Raw genomic sequence first — 25,152 nt, 5'->3', positions numbered from 1 at the left:
GTTCCAGCCTTGACCACTGGAGTCATGTTAAAGCCATTATGATGTCCATCGCAGTCGCAAAGTTCAAGCCAAGATTCAATCTACTGCTTGATGTATATGAATGGATGATGTACTGCATTATCTACATAGTTGCTTTCACAATTTGTAAAACAATATTAAAATGATTAAACACAATAAGCGCACTTTGTCTTCTGACATCATGAGAATTTACTTTCATTTAAAGGTTAACTGATTGTGGTTGATGTGGATTATTTTACATGAGCAACACAAATAGTTGTTCACGATACAATACTGTGTCAATACCGGTCCTCTTCCTGATTCAACTGGATGTTTTCAAGCTCTGTAGACGTTTTTCTGTGCTCAGCATCTCTTTAAAGGCGACAAAACTGTTTGCAGAGGCCCAAACCTGTGTTATTGTAGGCTGTATTGCATTTTTTTAAGTCAGACAAATACATTCTCTGCTCCTAGAGTTTCTCATTTATTAATTAATTCAACAACATCCGCCAAATTGTTAACACCAGCCATCTCTCGCCAGCTGGTATGTTTCACCTTTGTGTTCAACAACATCCATCTTGGATGTTGAAGGAAGAGGGATAGGAGAGCGCTGCCTTCGGTCTCAAACAAATGTAGCCTATTGCAGGTGCTCTTCAAGGGAAAAGGGCATCAAAAACTTCAAAGGAGTAAAGGAGGGTCCAGAGGCAACACTGCTATTTTTACTTCTTATTTTTCCACACGCACCGACCAAACCCAACCAGAGGTGTCAAAAGTAAAAGTAAAAAAAAGAAACACAGTTTCCTTCTAACACGAGTAACATACCTGAGTAGCTATAGACACGTGTACTTGTCTTATGATCAGCTAACTCTGCACTGGTTGGATCAAGTTTGTGGTGGGTCCTGGTTTTCAGCGTTTTTCAGTAACAACCTATCTTATTAGGTACAATGGAGTAAATGGTGTAACCAGTGGCGTAACAACTCGGTCACGGGCCCCGGTGCGAGTATCCAGCACGGGCCCTCAGAGGTTGTGCTAATTTTAGGATATTTTATCTAGCCATTACGGGTGAAAGGGTGGGCTATATTCTTTGCAATTGCAATAACATCGTGAATGCTGCAACGATGCGCACATTTACATCAGAGTATTTAAGTTATTTGTCCCCCCTCTGGTTTTTGACAGTGAAAGGGACAGGGGCATGAATAATGTGATTAGCGGACAAAATCGCTGGACCACCTTCAGGCTCAAAAAGGATTTTTTTTGAATGACTATTCACCATTCACAGACATTGTACTTCAAGGTTTTTAGATTAACTTAATTGGACCACCTTCAGGCTCAAAAAGGACTTTTTTTGCGTGAATATTGAGTTTTTGGATGAACTTGAAATAAAATAATAAAAAAAACATCAAATACAAAATGTTTACAATACCTCACCTCTACAATGTAAAAAAAAATCAAAAAACAAATTTCACACACAAACTTTACACTGTTGAATGAAATTTTCATTTATTTTTCGTTCATTCAATTACATTCACCAATATGAGGGAGATTCCTTCTCCTCCTTCTCCTCCTCCTCCTTCACCTCCTTTAGCACAGAGGGCTCCTTCACCACAGCTGGGGCGTCCGTGACCACTGGGGCATCCGGATAAGTTTGTTCTGGTGGACAGATGGGGTACGGCTCACAGGGAGGCTAAAGGATGTGAGAGAAAAAGGGGGGATGAGAGGGAGGTGTGGAAAGGGAAAAACAACATAAACCAGAGTTGTTTGTGTTGTGCAAATTTTACCACATGTCAGCCTGGAGCGACACGCTGCATTCAGGCTCTTGAGATTTTCGGGGTTTTTTTTAAGAAACAATGTGGGTATGTTGGAGCTGAATGAACACATTCTAATGCAAAAAGCTTTTAAATGCAACTGATTTCATATTTGTATGCGCTTCGGAAGCTGAGATATTTAGGTTTTAATTGGCAGGGCACAATTGGAGGGCACCTTTTCCCAAAAAGGACTCAGGCTCAAATGGGTTAAAATGCACATGTCCCCCAACATAACAAAATTATGTTCCCATAATCCATAACTGACAAATCTTCACCACTGGGGTGTGTCCCTCACATGGCCGTAACTACCATTGAGGACATACAGGTCATGTCCTCAGTATTTTTTTCTCCCCAGAAATGTCAAATTAATCTATGAATACACCACCTCAATTATCGTCGAGACAGTGATTAATAAAAGCAAACTTTTTTTGTTTGAGTTTGACTGAAGAGTTTGAAGCATTCTAAATGTACAGTATGCAGTACACGCAGTATTTAACCTCGGTATTTGAAAATGTCTCGTTACGGCCCTGGTTCCTCACCTCTGGGGCAGCCGTGGCCTCTGGGGCAGCCGTGCCCTCTGGAGGTGGAGGTTCACAGATGATGGGAGGATGGGGAGGTGGAGGTTCACAGATGATGGGAGGATGGGGAGGTAGAGGTTCACAGATGATGGGAGGATGGGGATGGGGAGGGCAGATGCAGATGGGAGGATGGGGACGAGGACAGATACAGGGGGGATGGGGATGAGGTTCACAGATGCAGGGGCAGGGAAGACCAGGAGGCTAGAGGGTGTGTGAGGAAAGAGAGGGGTGGGTGTGGGGGATGAGAGGGTGAGATTTGTGATGTGCAATATACAAATAGTTGGTAGCTAGTTTTCCACTACAGTCATTCAAGTAACAGGCATGAAGCAGCAACAACGTGTGTGTGTGTGTGTGTGTGTGTGTGTGTGTGTGTGTGTGTGTGTGTGTGTGTGTGTGTGTGTGTGTGTGTGTGTGTGTGTGTGTGTGTGTGTGTGTGTGCGTCATCTGTAACTGAGAGTATTCAAATTTCATACATGTCCAAGCAATGCATAACAGATAGTAATTGTATACAGTGTACGGCATGTGAGCCTTTAGTGTTTATGTATAACCGACAGTATCTATGTACGTGTATAATGTATGGCCCCTATAATGAAGAAACAACAGTATTCATTAAATACACACGTCAACATGATGTCATTAAATGCACACGTCATCGAGATTCATACACTCGTGTTCCCATCAATGTTCTGTATATCTGATATACTGTACATTTCCAATAATGCAAAACTGGAAGAGCACACGCACACGCACACACGCACACGCACGCACACGCACGCACACGCACGCACACACTGCAATGCAAAACCAACTGCATTCATAAACTTACACCCGGGGGCCCAGGTGGGCCGGGGGGCCCAGGGAGACCAGTCTCTCCAGGCATTCCAGGCATTCCAGGCGGTCCCTGAAAACAACAGACATTCTGTATAAGGATACAAATTATCAGTATCATTATTATTGTTATTATCAATATCAATTGTGTGTGTGTGTGCGTGTGCGTGTGCGTGTGCGTGTGCGTGTGCGTGTGTGTGTGTGTGTGTGTGTGTGTGTGTGTGTTCACCTCAGGCCCAATAGGACCAGGAGGACCGGCCGGGCCGTGACAGCCACACCATGGAGGTAGAGGAGGAGGGTGGCACCCATGGAAACACGGTGGGAAACACTTAGCAGCCTGCAGTGGACAACACATTATTATTATTATTATTATTATTATTATTATTATTATTATTATTATTATTATTATTATTATTATTATTATTATTATAGGGGTAGCCGTGGCCTAGTGGTTAGAGAGTTGGTCTTTCAATCTAGGGGTTGTAGGTTCAAATCCCCCCTGACCTCTTCCTAAATCTCCATTCATGGCAGAAGTGCCCTTGAGCAAGGCACCTAACCCCACATTGCTCCAGGGACTGTAACCAATACCCTGAAAAATAATAACTGTAAGTCGCTTTAGCCCGCAAGGCTAGGCCGGTCGTAATACTCAGCAACCTGCGGAGAACAGAGATTGCATAGTTTGGCGTCTATAATATTCATACTGTGTTATGGTTATGGCTGATTATGCAAATTACTATGAACCTGAATTAATTGAGATTTTCAGATTTTCTTGGTTCGAACGTCGCAAATTGTAGACTGTGATTAAAAAAGAATGAGAATATAAGAATGAATATAATAGAACATGGCAATAAATTAAGAGTAAATATTGGATATGAGAGAGAGATTGTGTTCAAATCTATATCAATGGAGTTGAATTTAAATTGTGGTGAGAAGAAAACAGAGATGTGCCTTGACTTACCATTGGAGCACCTTCCAGACCTGCACGGGTAACAATTATGACCATTTTGGATGAGTAAAAGGATAATACATTGATTTATTTGTTGAAAAAAATGCATCAATTTTAAATTCAAATCTTACACAATGTTAAAAAAGTGATGACTTAAGGATTTCTAATTTTAAAACATCTAGTTTGACTTTGCAGAAGTCACTATTAATTCCATAAACTTTGGCATAACCTACAAACTGTTTTTTTAATGAGCTGCATTTTTTAAAAAAAATCCTGTTCACTCACCACCCAGCTGCATAAGCAGCACTACTGCCACCAACGTTGAGACTCTGATCAAGCCAGACATGATTACCACTGACACGACGATGCTGCCGTCTGAGCAGACACTACTTGGATGGACCCTTTTATACCCTTTAATAGCATTGTGTTTCTAAGTCTTGCCCACCAGAACATCACAGATCTGATAAAAATGCTTGGGCAAGCTGAAATTTCCGTGATCATGGAAGGAAGTAGCTTATCACTGTTTAGCATGTTACTCTTGTACAATTTAGTTCTTCATGCCCAGAACACCATGTGCGTCATGCCCAGAACAACACACAGTAAACCACATGGTGTGACAGTATTTCAGAGTAAACTTATATATGTCCAGATATGCCTCTTTTTTCATTGCCGGTTTTCTGGTAGGCCTACAGCTCAACACAGTGCGACTCGGCCGCCACTTTTTGCTTTTCAAATAGGTACGACACAGCTCAATCGTAAAGCAAAAAGTGGCGGCCGAGTCACGCTGTGTTGAGCTCTAGGCCTACCAGAAAACCCACAGTGGAAAAGAGGCAATGAGTACTTACAACACTGGAGAGTAAAATGTCAGTGTAAAATTCTGCAGCCGGTTGCCACTTTCAACTCTACAGCTCCTCATATTAAGACATGATTAAATTTACCAACGACATTAAGTCAGATGTTACCCTCCCTGCCCAAAGGGTAAACTGGACCAAAATTGATCTGAAACGGGGTTTATTTCAACCTTCAAGAGTTATTTTAACAATGGTATTTTTATTGTGCATATCATCAGATCACATGAAGTTAAAGGGGTATGCCACTATTTTGGGGCTTAATACAGTTAAAATCGTTGGCTGGGGTTTATTAAGGTGGTAAAGTGTCTTATTTTTCATGTAAGCCGTTGTCTTGCTGTAAGACAAGTTAAAAGAGGGAATATGTCGCTAAGCTAGTGAAAGTCAATGTATCCGTGTAGCATGCTACAATGCTACACGGATACATTGACTTTCACTAGCTTAGCGACATATTCCCTCTTTTAACTTGTCTTACAGCAAGACAACGCTTAACATGAAAAATAAGACACTTTACCACCTTAATAAACCCCAGCCAACGATTTTAACTGTATTAAGCCCCAAAATAGTGGCATACCCCTTTAAAAAGAAAAAAAGGAAGTTTTCTTGGAGATTACTGTTGCATTAGAGATGTGTGCAGTCTGTGGTGACAACATATTTCTTATCAGTGTTCACCACACATCTTAGGTAAACCGGTTTGGGTCTTGTGGCATGTGATGATGATATTAACCAGCTATATTCAAAAATATATAATATGGTCAGTGCTGGTTCTTACGGCAAGAACAAAGATCATATTTCAGAGTTGTGATGAGCGACGGAATTCTTAAAGGGGCTCCAGATTAAAAAAATAATTAATCACTGTCCCAAGTCAGCCGATGGTTATGTGAATAAAGTGAACCATGTCTCTTCCGACCACTTCCACGGTCCGCTGTCAGAAAACCCTGAATGCAACTTTTTGACAGAGCGGTCCAAACGAGTGTCGTGGGAGACACTTTTCATACGAAAATTCAGATTTGTATCAACTGCTGGCATTCCGCGATGAAAAACATTCTCACAGCGAGTTTATTTGAACAGCATTTTTTCATTACGATGTAGATTTTGAGACAGGCATGCTACGGGCACCGCACAAACTACGTACATTGTGCCCCTCTAATGTACTGAATACATCCCCTCCGAAAAAAAGGTCACACAGGTTGGACCACCATTAGCTTCATTATGTTCCATATTTGATGTTTTATTATATCAATAAACGTCTGCAATGGATTTAGCAAAATCTTGTACTGATGATGGTAGTTTGATCGCATCACAAAATTCTCATTGAGGTTGATGTCTGGACTCTGTGGTGGCAAATCCATGTGTGAAAATGATTTCTCACGCTCCCTGAACCATTCATACAAAATTTGAGCCCAATCAGTCTTAGTCATCTTGCAATATGCCTGTGCCATCAGGCAAAACATCAGACGGAAATTGAAATTGAAAATTGATGGAATGATCACTTGATTTACCATAGGTAAACTCATTATTTTAGCACACACTGTAGCTCAGTGGTTCTCAAAATGTTTTGAACAAACGCCCCCTTGATCTCATCCTAAGCCTCCCTTTACCTCATGATAAGGCTCTCAACACCCCCTTAGTATTAACAAAATGAAATGGACTAATGCCCCCAATGACAACTAGGCACTGCCCCCTCTCAACTGTAGCCTTCTCATGTCCCTCAAGGGGCTGTAGCGCCCACGTTGAGAAACACTAGCTGAACCTATAGGCCTGACACCAAACATTTCAGTGAATGCTGATGGACATTACGAGACCCCTCTCAAACAGACATAATTTAATCTTAATCTGTCACGTGACCACGGGATGTGTCTTTTGATATGTCTTTTTTATAACTGACTTCTCTACAAGTCTTCTGTTGTCCAGTCTTGCACTTTAAATGTCTGTATGAGCAATGTCTACGTCCATACTGTCTATGTCCATGTATGAGTACTGTCTATGTCTATACTGTCTATGTCCTTACCTAGATTAGTCTATGTCTGCATGGGAGAGCAAGAAACGCAATTTCAAATTCTTTGTATGACCAGTGCATGTAAAGAAATTGACAATAAACTTGACTTGACTTGACTTGAATATAAATGAAAAGCCAGTGACACATCACTGCACCGGAATGGTTCAGGGAGCACAAGACATACTTTTTTACACATGGATTGGCCACAAAAGAGTTTATACCTCAACCTCATTGAGAATCTTTGGGATGTGCTGAAGAGAAGGCTTCACACATCACCATACATACAAAATCTTGGGGAAAACTTAATACAATGCTAACTGGATTTGCAAACAATGCAACACAAATGTCCACCATAATCTAAGATAGTATTTCTCAAACTTTTTCAGGCTGAGGACCACTTTGACCCCCCTAAAAATGTTCAGGGACCACCTGACAACTGAATTGACAGTTGAGGGGTGCTTATTTGACACTGCTAATTTCGGTGCGGATCACTCACTTTTTATTCACATTACAAGCCTGCCTTACGTGAAAGTGAAAATAATACTTCAGCTATGTTTAGCTTTGTAATTATGTTACAAATATAGCCTACTGCTAGCTCGTCTTGGAAAAGCAAAAATCCCCTCGCGGACCACCTGAGCGCTGTCGCGGACCACCATTGGTCCCGGGACCACACTTTGAGAATCACTGATCTAAGATAAAGATGGTCCAACAACACATTAGTGTGTGAGACCTGTTTTTGGTGGGGATTTTGTTTTTGCCATGCTGTCTAGAATGTCATTATAGGCTGGTCTGGTATGATACAATGTGTACTGTGTGTGGTGAAACACGATAGTTGATATTTTGGAGTAAATCTTCGGAGAAAATATTGAAACGAACATAAACATTTTTGGTTTTACAGCAGCTATCATGGGTAAACAAATTAAACTAAACATGAAGAGAACTAAGAACTGAAGTAACTGAGAAGTTACTTCAGACAACTGAAGTAACTGTACTAGAGAACCATGAAGCAATTGCCTTTGCATTTACTTCTTCATTTAGCACCGAAAATCTGTGATGATAATCTGTCTTTAGTAACAAGCATGTCCATGAGTTAGCAAACTCAGTCTTTCACATCCCAATAGACTGCTCTACAGGTACCTATCTTTAACCTTTGGCCTGTTTGGGCAGCATTCAGGGTTTTATGGTTTAGGCCTGATTATTTGCGGGGGTGGGGGTGCAGGCAACATTGGTCCGTGGACCTATGTATCTAGCCTAATTGTACGTATATTAGATTAGAATAGATTACATTAGATAAAACGTTATTGTCTGTAACAATAGAAACAGAAAAATGTCTTTGGCATGGCTTCAGTGATTCTCACAGACATTAGACAAGACAGGTTAAAACAAGACAAGACAATACATGCATGCTGAGGCTGGACAGCTCATCTCTTGTTCAGTAGGGTCACAGCTGAGGGGATGAAGGATTTCTTGAATCTGTTCTTGTGCGTCAGTTGAACACTGAACCGTCGGCCCGATGGCAGTAGTTGGAAGGAGTGATGGAGGGGGTGAGAGGTGTCCTCTATGATCTGGTCAGCGTTTTTGATCACTGCACCACTGCACAGTTTAGATAGGGAGGGTTGAGGTGAGCCAGTAATTTTGATAGCCTGGTTCACTATGCGGTTCTTTTGTCTAATGCCAATTATCCAGTGGTGTAGTCTACGTAGAAAGCGGGCTAAATTTCAGGGATTTCAGTATACCCACTTAAAATTGATTGATCCATTGTTTTGAATAGCACAAATATATACAGTTTCAGGGCTTGATGTTAACTTTTTTGCTCACCGGCCACTGTGGCTAGTGGTTTCCCCAAGTCACTAGCCATTTAGCCTTTCTGCCTGCCAGAGTTTTATGGTCCATTTTTTTTCCTTCAGAATATTTTTGCATTTAAATATAAACAATTGATGCAACTACTGTAATTTGTCACACCAAAAAGTAACTTACCAGTCAAAGTGGCTAGTGAGACTGAAATTGTTACTAGCCACAGCCAAGTTTTACCAGCATTTGGCCGGTTGTCAGGTGCCAGTGTCAAGCCCTGTACAGTATACCCACTTCAAAAAATGCTCAAATATACAGTTATGCAATTATCTGCTGAGTAAACTTCAAAGTAAGAGTCGCACACTTGATCTCAGGGTTGATACATGTTACCATTTGGTGTGCTGCCCATAGTAGGCTCAATACAATTGAAAGGCAATACAATAATGCCACATTATGCACAAGTACCTGTACATTACTGAACTGTAGTAGGCTACAGTAAAAACCACTGACAGCTATGTCTGGGCCCAGGACAAAGTTGTCCACGAGGGCCCCTCCAGGGGCGGATCTAGCCATTTTGGGGCCCTGGGCGTCTTATATCTTCGATTACTTTACATAGGTGACAAATAAAGATCAAGTCCGATTGCCTAGGTTTGCCAATGGAAAGTTCCCCTCTGGGCCCCTCCCTTCAATACAAGTGGAGGTCCAATTCTGGGCCCCTCTCTACCTGGTTCTGGGACAACTGACCAGTTTGTGCCCCACTGCCGGCTTCCCTGTGTACAGTACAGTACTGTGTGTACACCTCACATTTTGTCGCTATCTCATGGGGGGTGAGACCGATACACCTGTCAGATGCCATGTACTGCCTTTCCCACCAGTATCAGCCAATGGACAGTGTGTGTGTGTATGTGTGTGTGTGTGTGTGTGTGTGTGTGTGTGTGTGTGTGTGTGTGTGTGTGTGTGTGTGTGTGTGTGTGTGTGTGTGTGTTTGTGTGTGTGTGTTTGCGTGCGTGTGCGTGCGTGCATACGTGTGTGTGTGTGTGTGTGTGTGTGTGTGTGTGTGTGTGTGTGTGTGTGTGTGTGTGTGTGTGTGTGTGTGTGTGTGTGTGTGTGTGTGTGTGTGTGTGCGTGCGTGTGTACACCATGTTCCAATGTTGTCTGGGTTTAAAAGTGAACATCACCTGTTCTGTTACTGTATGTGTCTGTGGACTACGGTACGGTACGATGGCTCTGCTTTGGATCGGCAGCTGTTTGGCCCTTGTGGTGTCAGCCCTGGGTTAGTAGCAGTGGTGTAGACTACTTTTTTGAAGTGGGTATACAGGGTACTGTATACTTGAGGATTTTTGTTGTGGGTATACTGTACTATTCTAAATACTGTGTCGATCAATTTGAAAAAAATATACTGAAATCCCTGACTTTGTTTAGGTAGGTATACTGCGTATACCTGCGTTCTACGTATACTACACCACTGGCTAGTAGGGGTTAGTGGGAATCAATATCTGTATTTGTGAATTCTCCCAATACCTTGTGTGTTGTTGATAATGTCCATTGTTGTAAGTGGTTTTGGCTAAAAGCGTTGGCTAAATATAATATTTTTTAAACGTTTGAGAGAGAGAGAGACGGGGAAGGGTTGGCATATCACCCAGGCCGGAATCGAACCCGGGTCAGCCACGTGGTAGACAAGTGCCCTACCGTTAGGCCAGCTAAATGTAATTCAATGTAACGTAATGTCGTGCATTTCTATGTGTCTCCTCTGGGTAAGTGGAGGTGAACGTCATCATGAGGATCACATTGGTGTGATGTAAGTTCCTTAGGAAAATTTGATCAAGGAAAGGACATATGAAAGCAGCAATATGCTGGGTATGAGGAGAGAGTTTGTGCAAGTGTGCAGGTGTGTTTGTCTTGTTCTGCTTTAGATCAACAGCTGTTTGATCCTTGTTTTGTCCATCAGTGTGGATATCAGTGAATATGGCGTATAGGCCTAATTACATTGGCCTTTGGTGAAAGAGAAGGGTAAATGAAGGCCACAGTATGCCGAATGTTCAGTAGTTTCCATTTGTTTGTTTGTTTGTTTGTTTTTTGGGGGTGGGACGGGGGGGTCACATTTAGTACAGTAATTAATTATTCATTGGTGTACTCCTGTGCTGTGTTTCTTTGACATATGGGTAGAGGAATGAGGAAATAAGGGCAGCCCGATGCTGGATGTGTCAAGCCCGAGTGAGTCAAGGGGGATGGCAGAAAAGGAAATATGTCTGTAAATTTAATACACTGTATAGTGCGGAAACCTCTTTCTGTCTCAGTTGAATTTAGGAATATTAGAATTACATTATATTACATTACACTTAGCTGATGCTATTATCAAAAGCGACTTACTGTTATTTACATACAGGATATGGGTTCCAGTTAGAGGATGACATTTTTCGGGAATTCCCGTGGGTCCCGCAGATCCCGCAGGATTCCCGCGGGATGGGAGTCAAAATTTTAAAGATGAACGGGATCGGGCAGGAGCGGGAATAAAGATGAATGGGAGCTGGCAGGAGCGGGAATAAAAATGACAAAAATGAATGATTTTGAGTGGGAGTGGGCGGGATTTCGAGACATTCTTACAGGATGGGACGGGATGGGATTCGTTTCTTTTACTCCAGCCCGGGATGGGACGGGATGGGATTTTTTTTCTGGGACCGGGATGGGATGGGAGTGAAAATCCACTCCCGTGTCATGCTCTAGTTCCAGTACCTTTCTCTAGGGCACTTCAGCCATGGATGGAAGTGAAGGGAGAAGTAAACATGGGATTAGAACCAGCAACCCTCTGATCTTAGAACCACCTCCACTAGGCCACGGCTGACCATTGAATGTTTCCAAAAGAATTAATGAAGCCCGCAAATCTACAGCATCTAACCAGGCCAGAACCACGATCTTGCTGTGTCTCACATACAGTGTTGCCAGATGGAAAATGATGAAAATTATTGTTTTGGGGGACTTTTTTGGGAGGAAATTGTCATACAAGACCCAAATTTCAAGGCATCAACATGAACTGAATGAGAACTCTGAAATGATCGTACATCATGGTTTTATGATTGTACAGAGGTCAAAATGGCCAAACTTATGGTACAAATATGATAATTATCGTACATCTGGCAACGCTGCTCATGTATCTCTCTCCACATGTTGTGGTCAGGCTGTGGTGTGCCTGAGATCGAGCCCGTGGTGAGTGGCTATAGCAAGATCGTCAACGGTGAGAATGCAGTGTCTGGATCCTGGCCCTGGCAAGTGTCCCTGCAGGTAGGTGACAATTGCTATGTTTACATGAGACATTTCATTCATAATTAACTGACTTTAATTCTGAATAAAGCTTAACACAGTATACATGAAAACACAGTATGAAACATGAAATACAGTATACACAGTATATATATATTTTTTATAAGAAATTTTTTGTTAAATTGACAGGTCCTTAGGGCCTCTTTACAGTCATGGAGCAATATTACACAACCTGATTGTGTCATCTTAGGTCACAAAATATTTCAAAATATTTGAATTGGCCCAAGTTGTCTTGTGAAAAATATCCATTGTCATAGAAGTTTTTACCCCATGAAACATAAGATTAATTTTTTGTTGCAAATAATGTTTTGCGAAATTTCGTTGGAAAATGTGGTCATTTTAATTCAGCAGGTGGAAAGTCTATGCAAGTATACGACTGTTCATCTTTCTGTTCATGTTTCACTGGGAAATCCAGGACGATAAAATTAAAGATTTACTACTTATCTATTTTTTTTCATTGCAAAAAAAATATTGAGGTCTTTTACTGGTCTACTTTCTTTCTGACACACGCACACACGCACACACACACACACACACACACACACACACACACACACACACACACACACACACACACACACACACACACACACACACACACTTCCCACTTTTTCAGCAACCTGATAAATTCCACTTCTGCGGTGGCACCCTGATCAACAACCAGTGGGTCCTGACAGCTGCCCACTGCCGTGTCACGTAAGCACAGTACAGTACAGTACAGTACAGTACAGTACAGTATATGCTGTGTGTGTGTGTGTGTGTGTGTGTGTGTGTGTGTGTGTGTGTGTGTGTGTGTGTGTGTGTGTGTGTGTGTGTGTGTGTGTGTGTGTGTGTGTGTGTGTGTGTGTGTGTGTAAATAAATGAAAGTCATGTGTATGATTGTCTGTGACTTCACAACCTTTTGACTTTAAATCCACCTTTCTTCAAATGCCATGAATGGCTCTTAAAATGCATATTTTTGTTTGTTTGTGTTTTTTATTTGTTTGTCTGTTTGTTTGTTTGTAGTCCCAGATACCACCGTGTTGTCCTGGGGGCGCATGATCGTAGCTCCTCAGACGATCCCAGCATTCTGAAGAACGTTGACAAGGTAAGATGCCAATCGAGATTTGTTCATTTAACCCATTTTAGCCCTTTTTGGGAAAAGGTGCCCTCTCCCTATTAAAACCTAAATATATCAGCCTCCGAAGCACATACTGTAAAAACATTAAATAAGTTGCAGTTAAAATATAGATCCTTCATTTTGCACTAGAATGTGTTCATTCAGCTCTAACATACCCACATCTAAAACAGCTCAAATATCATGACCTTCATGCAGCGTATATGTCGTTCCATGACACAATGGGTTAAAGCAGAGGAGCCACATTGTTTCTACAAAGTATATTGTTCCTACAGCGGGAATCTTTAATTGCACCTCCCACTTTGTTACCACCCTGAGTGCGGTGGCATGAACAGACATTTTGGGGGGCAGGTGCTCGAGGTGGGCTTGAGGGGCTTTTGGAACTCCTGACTGCCTCACTAGGTTATAGAAGCTGTGTACTGTATCAGGGCATTGTCACATGCTATTTGATCGTCAAGCATTTGTAGATGATAATGTCCACATGGACCACAGTACATTGTGATTTAAAAAAAACTTTTAAAAAGGGCATTATTTGTACAGTAGGGCAAATGGGCATTTGCTTTAGCACCACCTCATCCCCATCTGTGCACTGCACACCTATGGTAAAGTGTGTTACCAACACTGGAAGCTACTATAATGATTTGTCTCTCCTCCCTAACCATGTTCTGATACTCGTTGTGGGCTGCATCTTATTATTATTATTATTATTATTATTATTATTATTATTATCATTATTATCATTATTATCATTATTGGCTGTGTCTTCTCAGGTCTTCTCCCATCCATCCTACGACCCCTACACTCTGGAGAATGACATCCAGCTGCTGAAGCTCTCGAGCCATGTCACCTACAGTGCCCGCGTGTCACCCGTGTGTCTGGCCTCCGCCACCACCAGTTTCCCCGATGGCACCCAATGTGTCACCAGCGGATGGGGAAGGATCAGCACCACCCCTACTAGTGAGTCAACACACACACACACGTACACACACACACACGCACAGACACACGTGCGCGCACACACACACACACACACACACACACACAGGACCGACAGACAGACAGACAGACACACGCACGCACGCACCACTAAGGCAAAATCTGAGCATTATCTGTGCTAACAGTGTCTTATGCGCAGAATTACACACACAAGCACGCACGTGCACACACATACAGCCCACAGCACACACACACACGCACACGCACACACAAACACAGGCACACACACATACACATACGCACACACACACACACACACACACACACACACATACGCACACACACACAGGCCTCTGATCTCAGTATGTGATCTTTAACAGACATGAGGGTATGATAATAATGAACCACCTGTGTATGCACACAAAAACATACTCTCATACTTTCTCTCTCTCTCTCTGTCTATCTTTGTCCTTCTCTCTCTCTCTCTCTCTCTCTCTCTCTCTCTCCTCTAGTTCGTCCTAACATCCTTCAGCAGACGGCGGTGCCCCTGGTCAGTAGTGAGGAGTGCCAGAAGGGACACCAGCACAAGGTGACGGACGTCATGATCTGCGCTGGAGGAGCTGGAGCTTCCTCTTGCCAGGTGAACCAACACGCTCACACATGCACACGCATGCACGCACGCACACACAGACGCACACAGGGTCATTGACAGGTTTGCCTGGGCATAGGCATGCCTAGGCCATGGTTTGCCTGGGCTCCTTTTCTCCCTGAGCCCCGTTAAGCTACGTTCACACACTTCGCTGCTAGTTACTAGCTTCTCGCTCCCTCGCCTACTCGCCACTCTCTCATGGAACGCTCGCTAAACGTTCCCACGGCTTTAACTGCCAATAAACAGGCGAGAAGTACCGAACTCTGCTTTCCAATTGGTTACTCGCTTACTCGCCTCGCTCGAAGTTAAAATATTTTCAACTCGGAATCCACCCACATCTGCTTTAGAGCGAATTTTGTGTTTTAGCTACTCGCCTCTTTTTTCCCTATCTATTCTCATTTGCTAAGTACTTAATTCCCCTTAATTCTATTCCTTTACTTCATGTCATGCTTTTTACTCTGCCTTTCTACTGTTTTATATGATATTGCAGATGTCTATGTACATGTGATGCAATGGGAGCACCTTGGCTCTCCTTTTAATATACTGCATATATTTGCACCGACTGTAAAGCACTTTGCGATTGTTTTGTCTGCGAACACGCTATACAAATACATTTGAATGAATGAAACTGACTGAATGAAACTTGAATGAATGAATGAAACTTTATTGTCATTGTACAGGTACAACGAAATTGGTAATTACGCACTGCTTACTGCTTACTGCTTACTAACCTCTTTTGTTCCCCTCTCTCTCTTTCTCTCTCTCTCTCTCTCTCTCTCTCTCTCTCTCTCTCTTTCTCTCTCTCTCTCTCTCTCTCTCTCGTCAGGGTGACTCTGGTGGCCCACTGGTGTGCGAGACCGACGGTGTCTGGACCCAGGTCGGCGTGGTCTCTTGGGGCAACAGGAACTGTGATGTCAGCATCCCTGCCGTCTACGCCCGCGTCTCGGAGCTGCGCAGTTGGATCGACAAGACCATCGCCCACAATTAGAACCGAGAACTAAGAACCACATCAGCCATCCGTCATTTCTAGAACTATTGAACTACTGGATCATACTGTACATCTGTTTGACGATGAAAGCAAAAAGAACATCAATAAACCCTCTAGAATCAACCAGAACTGAGATTTCTAAATCCATTTTGGAAGGCCTGAGAGTACCCAATAAACCCTCTAGAACTAGAACTGAACTGAGATTTCTAAATCTATTCTAGAATAATGAGTAGGCCTTAGAGTGAACATGAACAGATGTAGACCCTTGTTAGGAGGATAGCCTTTGCCTAGGCCAAAATTGACCCAGACCATACGATGTAATGGAATAAAATCTACGTATATCTAGGGCTGCACAATATATCGAAAATGTATCGAAATCTTGATATCAAGAGTGGCGATATGCATATCGCAAAAATGATTTAACTGTTGCGAACAAGTAAAACAGCTCTCTGCAGTCCAATCACTTGCTGAATGTCAACAAATGCGCAAGAAGCCCGCCATGACCAAAACCACCATGCCCCTCACACAGACCGACAAATTAGTGACAAGAAAAACACTCGGCTATATTTCTAATTAAATATCGTTTAAAAATCGTTATCAAGGTATTGCATGCTTTTATCGAGTATCAAGTTTTTTTCTGATATCGTGCAGCCCTAATATTTAGGTTATATGTCATTGATAAAAAAACCAGTATAGATGGAACAAGACATGCTGACCAGTTTACCAGAAAACTCCCAAGCAGCAGAAGCAGTGTTTCTGATTCACTATTGGCTAAAAAGTCTCAACTAACGCATAACAACATCGCCCTTACATTACAGTCCAAGTAACAGATTGCGGTTGTTATTACTGTTTTGGTAACAACAAGCTTAATTTTCAGCCGGGAGCAAGCTTCACTTAATGAAATTGTGAGGGTGCTGTACTGGCCCAAATAGTCAAAAGAGGCCACAGTAGCCAAAGTGTGCAAGAGGGCACACGAAAAAATGTGTAAAAAAACACTACGCATGGGGCAGGTGATTTTTGTTAACAACAAGCTTATAACGAATGAAAGGCATGCAGACTTATTTACCAGTCAACTCAAAAGCAGCAGCAGCAGCAGCAACAACAACGCCTTGTAAGACAAGTATTGGCCAGTAGAGGTCAGCAGTTAATAGTGTCTGACTCCACTGAAATAAGACATTTCACAGAACCAAGAAGGAAAAAAAGGAATTATGCTGCACATATAGGAGCTTTTATTTCAAGGACAGTATTGGTATACCTACAAGGCACGCTTACTTTAAAAATAAATTAAGAACAGCTTTACTTTATTCTGCCTTTGGTAAGGCTGCTTTCTATAATATTTGTTCTTCTCTCTCTTCACTCTGTTCTCTCAACCGCATTGAATGACAGTTATTTATGATAATGTGCTGCTATTCCTATTGCTAGTAACATGTAACAATGTGAAAGCCCAACTGTAGGCTAGCTGTAACCTCATTGTCTGCTTAATTTTCTAACAATAACTGTATTCGTCAAAGTATAATGTCGTGGTTCCCAAACTGAGGGCCAGGACCACTGGGTGGGGTAGGGAGGTTTCACAGGGGGAGTCACAGGGAGATGGGACTTACTGTAACATGAAACCTTGAATAAACATATATGTAGGGGGCTAGTATATGTTTTCACATAATATAAATAATTGGTTAGTAACAGTATTCACTTATTACCTCAATTTTGCTTAGTGATCTGACAGCATGATCATGAAAGCGTGACGCGTTCCAGCAGTAGCGGCACTCCTACTGTCAAAGTCATTATTAATGCATGACACAACTCTAGAGTTGTCAGCAGGGCCGGATTAAGATGGCCTGGGGCCCCTAAGCTACAGATTGCTGTAGGGCCCCCCGGAAAGCAAATTTTGCGACAAATTTACATAGACAGTGTCATAATTATGTGCTAGTAGGAATTAAGGATAACATGTCTACCAACTCTATTCAACATGACAGATGAATTATTCGATATTGTACAGTATCTTGTCATAATTCTGCATTTTTTTCATTTCTGACCAATTAGGGGGCCCCTGGCAGGTGGGGGGCCCTAGGCTGCAGCTATATCTAGCCTATGCATTAATCCGGCCCTGGTTGTCAGTATTTTAATCAAACCACCGCCATGCCTTGAGGCGATGAATACTGAATACTTTATCATCAGTTAAAATATTTAATTTCCTCAATGCTTCACTTCGCTTCGCACGCACCAACGTGCCTCTGAATTAATGTGTGATTGTTTAGCCGGCGGCCGTAACGTCTGTGGAACTATGTAGTGTGCTTGTGTCTGTGTGTGTGTATGTGTGTGTGTGTGTGTGTGTGCGCGTGTGTTTGTGTGCGTCTGTTTGTGTGTTTGTGTGTGTGCATCTGTGTGTGTCTGTGTGTGTGCGTGTGTGTGTGTGTGCGTGTGTGTGTGTGTGTGTGTGTGTGTGTGTACACATTGACTACTGATGCATCTCTGTAAATTACTGTGTGTATTCTCTGAATTGTTTAGCCGGCAGGTGCAAGTCTGTGGAATGCAGCTGACTGTGTGTGTGTGTGTGTGTGTGTGTGTGTGTGTGTGTGTGTGTGTGTGTGTGTGTGTGTGTGTGTGTGTGTGTGTGTGTGTTTGGTTTGTGCATGTGTGTTTGGTTTGTGCGTATGTGTGTGTGTGTTTGGTGTGTGTGTGTTTGTGTGTGTGTGTGTGTGTGTGTGTGTGTGTGTGTGTGTGTGTGTGTGTGTGTGTGTGTGTGTGTGTGTGTTTGTGTGTGTGTGTGTGTGTGTGTGTGTGTGTGTGTGTGTGTGTGTGTGTGTGTGTGTGTGTGTGTGTGTGTGTTTGTTATTGATGCATCGCTCTGAATTAGTGCGTGCATTCTCTGAATCATCTAGCCGGCAGGTGCAAGCCTGTGGAAGGCAAGTGTTGCGTGCACGAAGGTGTTGTATTTGGAAACAGAGGCTGTTCTACAAGGAATACAAGGACATAAGGGTGCAAGGATGGAAGGCTACGAGGAAGGATAGAAGGACACAAAGTAGGGCTGTCAAAATGAATGCGTTAATTAGATTAGATTGATGCAATCAATAACTGCAATTCATTTTTTAGATCACGATTAGAGCTCGCCAGCATTTTGCCATTTTATGGTCAACGCACCACTGACCCACGTCTTCACATGACCAGATATAACAACACATCTTCAGTCTCAAAAAAGCAGACGCAATGCATGGTTGTTCACAAATCAATTGTTTGTGACCCCTGTGCGCCCAGCGTGACACAGTTACTGAGGCAGCCAGCCACCGTGCCCATGTTTTCGGAACAGCGCCATCTGCTGTTTATCATTGAACTGCAATTTGTTGGATTCATCTGGTCAGAAACACTTTGCATTATGGGTTTTAAACCCACCATAACAGAATGTAAACATGGAAAACAAGTCACTATTAATCGTGATTAACTATGGGATTTCTGAGACTAATCGTGATTAAAAAATAATAATCTTTTTTAATAATCGCAAGTCCTAATACAAAGATTACAAGGGTATAACAGTGCAAGGAGAGACGGCAGGGAGGCTAGAAGGAAACCAGGAAACAAGAACAGGAAAGGATGGCAAGCAAGTATCACAAGAAGGATACTGTACATGAAAATTAGCCTGATTATCATCTGCGTTCAAATCTCTTCGAGAGTTGCAACGCTGAAAGTGTTGCGTCACTAGGAGGGCACAGCCTGGTTAACATGGGATGCAAGGGTAGGCCTATATGTGCAATGACACAAGAGCGCAAGAATGTAAAGGACGAAAAGGATGAAAGGAACAGTTACAAGGATAAGAGGGATGGAAATGAGTACGGTAGTAATGATGGTAGAAGGAAAAATAGGAGGACAAAACTGTAGTCTAGAAGGAAGAATAAGAATAATAGGAGGCAGTTAACCTGTTCATGTGAGAGCAATTTGCCTTTATGAGAATGATGCATCTAGGCTATTCTATTCTGTGCGTTAGGGCTACGATACACTCAACTCATGATTCGGTTTGTATCACAATTCATGACCTATACGGTTCGATACTCCCCACAATTTCACATTTGCCAACATTGTAAACTTTATGAAAAAAAACTATGATAGTTTATAGGTAGAATAGGTTACAAGAGGCAAGTAATGCTTTCAAAAAGTTTCTATATAGTAATAATGTTGCTTGGAAGCACTATCACTTCACATCATAGTGTTGTTTTGGGTTGATGGGTATCAAAACATTAAAAGGGCGTATCACGATGCTGCCTCCTTGTATGGCGATACAGTATCGTGACTCTGTGTATCACGATTTCTCGGTTCGATACAATATCGGTACAGCCCTAGTGTGCGGCTGTGAATGGGGTCAATGTTTGTTCTGATGCTCCTGTTAGAAATGTAAAAGGCTGTTGAGAAGCAGCAATAAAGTCATTTATGATTCTGTCTATTTGCTAAATGCGGGGTTACTCTGTGTGCATGCGTGCTTGTGGTGTGCGTGTGCTCGTGAGTGCATGCGTGTGTGCGTCGTGCACATGTGTAATCAGGGACGAATTATGATTCCCTGTTGGTTCAGAAAAGATATGGTGCCGATTTGGAGTTTCTCTCCGGGAAAATTAGAAAATTCTGTTGTTCATTGTTCAATTTTAACATAACATGAGAACGTAAATATATTGCCATAATGAAGCTTTTTTTAAAGCAACAGTGAATAACAACTTGGTATAGGTATTATATATGACAAAGCCTTTTCCTGCAGTACTGCAATCCTGTCCTGGGGTGAGTTTCTCAAAAGGGAAGTTGTTAGCCTGTTAGCAACTTCGGTAGTTGCCAATGGGAAAATGCATTGAAAGCAACGAAGTAGCTAATGTAGTAAGCAACTTTGGTTTCGAGAAATTCACCCCTGGATTGCAGTTAGGCCTAAGTGCAGTATTTTTGTAGTATGTAATATTTGTGCGCAAATATATTGCTTTTATTCCCATAATACTATAACACTGCGGCAGAGAGCCACCCAAAGGCAGGTATGTAATGTCAAACAAGGTCATTGCTTTTGGCTACAGTACATTGCCTGGCAACCACAGCGTCTGTTGTATGCCCTCTGGTAATTGGGTGAGGCAGATCACTTGCCCCCACCCATGGAAAATGTTGCCTGTTCCAAGCCAAATGATAAGGTGCCAAACATTCATTTGTTAAATCTGACAATTTTCTTACGGATGATTAAAGTTCAATGCAATAAATTGATGGGCATTGGCCAGAAGAACATGCAGGAACATCACAACACACAAATGAGTTTTTTAAAGTGTGGCTTGGGTGTTAGTTTAAACCAGTAAGAGACCCAAAAAAGTGTGTGTGCACGTGTGAGTGTGTGTGTGTGTGTGTGTGTGTGTGTGTGTGTGTGTGTGTGTGTGTGTGTGTGTGTGTGTGTGTGTGTGTGTGTGTGTGTGTGTCCGTCCATGCATCTATGTTTGTGTGTGGGTGTGTGTGTGTGTGTGTGTTTGTGCGCACATGCGTGCGTGCATGTGTGCTTCTGTGCACCCATGTGTGTGTGTGTGTGTGTGTGTGTGAGTGTGTGTGTGTCTGTGTGTGTGTGTGTGGACTGCAACTGTGTTGATAATGCAAAAAGAGTGCAAAGAGACTTGCCAAATTCTGCTCAATTTAATTGGGAGCCTGTCCATCTGGAGACGGAGATGTCACATCTATCCATAGAGACTGGACTTATTATCTGTTTATCATCAATCTTGCCAATCTACAGGACATTTTCCAATACTGTTTGGATCTGTAATCCTGCCCTGTGTGACGATCCAAATAAAAGCATTAAACTGTGCGCGCATGTGTGTGTGTGTGAGCAAAAACAGATGTGCTGAGGGGTCATTCTTAACCTTCACTTCACACACACACTGCAACAACAAACCCCACACACCTGCCTGCCCTGAGAGAGAGAGAGAGAGAGAGAGAGAGAGAGAGAGAGAGAGAGAGAGAGAGAGAGAGAGAGAGCACACACACACACACACACACACACACACACACACACACACACATGCCCGGCATTTGACCTCTGATGCTGGCAACACTATTCTCTCTAGTCCTCACCGGTCTCTTCTGATCATCACCCAGTCAGCCATGCATCCATCTGTCGGTTTGCTTGTCACACACACACACACACACTCACACACTCACACACACACACACACACACACACACACACACACACACACACACACACAGACACGCACACACAGACACACACACACACACACACACACAGACAGACAGACAGACAGACACACACACACACACAAACACACTTGCCCAGAACCAGAGGAGTGGGTGCGGCGGCCGCGGCACCATGGCAACACACACACACTGGCCAAAAGTGTGCACACTCGCACACACACACACACACACTCACACACACACACACACACACACACACACACACACACACACACACACACACACTGCCCAGAAGTGTGCACACTCGCACACACACACACACACACTGCCCAGAAGTGTGCACACTCGCACACACACACACACACTCACACACACACACACACACACACACACACACACACACACACACACACACACACACACACACACACACACACACACACACACACACACAGACTTTGGTAGGTGGGTGCGGCACCTTTTCCATCAGGGCAGTTTCACCCAAAGCACACAGATGGGAGCTTCCCACACCTGCTGTCAGCATACTGTACATGTAGAGAGACATGGGGCTCAAATAAGGTGTGCACTAGTGTGTGTGTGTGTGTGTGTGTGTGTGTGTGTGTGTGTGTGTGTGTGTGTGTGTGTGTGTGTGTGTGTGTGTGTGTCATCGGCGTCGTTAGACCATTTTTACCCGGGCACGTGCCCTGGTATGGATCTGCGGTGCCAGGGTAAATGGGCACTGATTTTTTTTAATTAATTAATTTATTTATACCCTTATTTTTTATTATTTAAGTCTGACTCATCTGGCAATCTACAGAATACATGCTTGTGCTTGCATTTTTTTTCTTAAAATAGGCCAAGACACTTAAGTTTGACACGGACACAGCCTGCCCTACCCTAATCAGAATCCAGTTGCCGCCACGGCCACTAGCTCTCGGAGCATATTGCTGAAATGTTTAATATTTTGTGTGTTCGTGTGCGTTGATGACAATGTAAGTACATCATTTCTGTTTGTATTTATGTTGTAATTCATCCGCTGGTGTTTGTTAGATGCTGCTTAGTCTGGTAACCCTGTAACTTTGGTTTTACCGCGAGCTCCATTCATTTCAATGAGGAAATGTCTGTTTCTTAAAGGGGTATGCCACTATTTTGGGGCTTAATACAGTTAAAATCGTTGGCTGGGGTTTATAAAGGTGGTAAAGTGTCTTATTTTTCATGTAAGCCGGTGTCTTGCTTTAAGACAAGTTAAAAGAGGGAATATGTTGCTAAGCTAGTGAAAGTCAATGTATCCGTGTAGCATGCTACAATGCTACACGGATACATTGACTTTCACTAGCTTAGCGACATATTCCCTCTTTTAACTTGTCTTACAGCAAGACAACGCTTAACATGAAAAATAAGACACTTTACCACCTTTATAAACCCCAGCCAACGATTTTAACTGTATTAAGCCCCAAAATAGTGGCATACCCCTTTAAATGGCTTCCTAAATGCTAATTTCTTGGTTTAAAGTTACATGAGTAGTCCGGTTTGGAAGTGCTTCGATAGTAGTTTCGACCTGCGGTGTTGTTTCCACCGTTTTGTGACTGTTTGAGTCAGTAATTTAGCTTCCAAATATTGCATTGTCGCGCTATGGAGACATCAGCTGTTCACGTGAACACTCGTCTTGCTAGACATTATGGCGGCAAGAACCGCTTCTTCAATTTGTGGTCTTAAAGCGCCACCATGTGGACACTAAGTGTACTGCACTTAGTTTTCCCTGGATTAACCCCTTAAGTGCCTAGTTCTCACTTGTATAATTACTGTATTACTTGCCACTTGCAGTAGGCCTAATTCGTTTTTTTCCCCTGCCACATTGATGTTACTGAGGTGCAATTATATTATTATGTATATATTGTAATGTAACTTGATGTGCATATTTGACTACCTAATTATTATGAAACTGTATATTCTGCATATTTTAGTATTGTGTAGAATTTGCCTGTATAGTTTCTAATGACTCTTTCTGTATGTTTATCTTGCAGAAACCACACATTTATCACACACCTTCTGTAATGTATCCATATCTTTACTACCATACATTGAATATGTATGTAACTGTTCAATGAAGAACACTTTTGATGTCTGGAATCAATAAATCTCTTAATATCACCTAAAGTCGCAGCGGTTCTCTGACCGGAACACATTGTCAGTGAGGGGGCGATAGCCATCAACGTACACGTCCATCACACATAGCTTGCATGTATATAGAAGAATGCCCTGTTTTTGTTATTCAGTTTTGTGGTGTGTCAGGTATGTAGAGTTATGGAAGAAGTAGGACTATGTTGTACTAGTAGGCTAGTAGTTAGCTATTTTATGATATTTTGCTGGCATTGAATTATTTGTTATCTCAATGACCGGAATTAGATAACAGCCTACTGTATTAGTTAGCCTATAATTCCAATTCAACTCAAACAACATTGTTCTTGTAGATGGACATCAGAAAGTTATTCTCTCGGATATCACAGGGATGAAGCAGCAATACATTATCTCTGCCCATTCTTTAAAAAAAATAATTGCCCAAATTTTTTTCAGCTCGCGCGCTTCGCACGCTCGCATTTCTTTTTGGTGCCCAATTGTGCCCCTGTATAGTATTGGGTCTACAGACGCCCCTGGGCATGGGTGGATACGTGGGTGTGGGTATTATTAGTGTGTGTGTGTGTGTGTGTGTGTGTGTGTGTGTGTGCGCGCGTGTGTGTGTGTGAGCGTGTGTGTGTGTGTGTGTGTGTGTGTGTGTGCGCGCAGGGCCGCTGACAGGTTTGGCTGGGCCCGGGACAAAAAAATATCAATGGGCCCCCCTTCCCCCTAACCCCCCCCCCCCCCAACCCCGATCACAAAAAAAAAAAAACCCAACCACCGAACGACCATTTTTTCCCAAGAGAGACCAGGTGGCCAGACTAAACTTTCAGCCTGAAGCACCACTCTCACGTGATATGCTATATATTATAAGGCCTACCCATTATAAAAGAAACGACATTATCAAAGTAGCCTCACAAATCAATGACGCATACAATAATTCCATAGTAAAAGATCTATCCATCCAATTATCCATGCATTTTTGCCAACATTTATTTAGAAATGAAACAAAATAAATAGGATTCACATCATTAATAACACAAGTGTACGTGTAATTTACTTTAGCAATTCGAGGGCTTGCACATCAGAA

General features: G+C 42.5%; 3 protein-coding genes across 4 annotated transcripts in view; 2 read left to right on the top strand and 1 right to left on the bottom strand.

The window, feature by feature from the left end:
* The window catches only part of LOC134436285 (collagen alpha-3(IX) chain-like), a 2,173-nt gene extending 1,997 nt beyond the window's left edge, over positions 1-176 (top strand). Inside the window, exon 5 of the mRNA XM_063185464.1 lies at positions 8-176. Coding sequence (XP_063041534.1) covers positions 8-13 — 6 coding nt within the window. The 3' untranslated portion in view covers positions 14-176. The remainder of the gene's footprint in view (positions 1-7) is intronic.
* Positions 177-1,468: 1,292 nt separating this feature from the next.
* Positions 1,469-4,530, bottom strand: LOC134436164 (cuticle collagen 2C-like). Of its 2 annotated transcripts, XM_063185352.1 has the most exons (7): positions 4,437-4,530; positions 4,164-4,183; positions 3,435-3,542; positions 3,204-3,278; positions 2,514-2,578; positions 2,339-2,480; positions 1,469-1,678 (listed from the first exon to the last, which is right to left on the bottom strand). In XM_063185352.1, the coding sequence occupies exons 1-7, from the start codon at positions 4,495-4,497 to the stop codon at positions 1,520-1,522; spliced, it is 630 nt and encodes a 209-aa protein (XP_063041422.1). In that variant the 5' UTR covers positions 4,498-4,530; the 3' UTR covers positions 1,469-1,519. The 2 variants fall into 2 exon arrangements, with proteins under 2 accessions (XP_063041422.1, XP_063041336.1); XM_063185266.1 differs by having other exon boundaries at positions 2,339-2,578.
* A 5,480-nt stretch (positions 4,531-10,010) lies between these two features.
* Positions 10,011-15,926, top strand: LOC134457414 (chymotrypsin B-like). The gene is made up of 7 exons (XM_063209433.1): positions 10,011-10,062; positions 11,965-12,068; positions 12,724-12,803; positions 13,113-13,194; positions 13,995-14,181; positions 14,673-14,800; positions 15,636-15,926. The coding sequence occupies exons 1-7, from the start codon at positions 10,011-10,013 to the stop codon at positions 15,795-15,797; spliced, it is 795 nt and encodes a 264-aa protein (XP_063065503.1). The 3' UTR covers positions 15,798-15,926.
* Positions 15,927-25,152: the final 9,226 nt, after the last annotated feature.

Source organism: Engraulis encrasicolus, chromosome 1 (assembly GCF_034702125.1).
Source record: "Engraulis encrasicolus isolate BLACKSEA-1 chromosome 1, IST_EnEncr_1.0, whole genome shotgun sequence".
In the NCBI taxonomy this organism is placed as follows: domain Eukaryota; kingdom Metazoa; phylum Chordata; class Actinopteri; order Clupeiformes; family Engraulidae; genus Engraulis; species Engraulis encrasicolus.
Note: the sequence above shows the minus strand (reverse complement) of the source record. Positions and strands in the feature narration are given on the sequence as shown.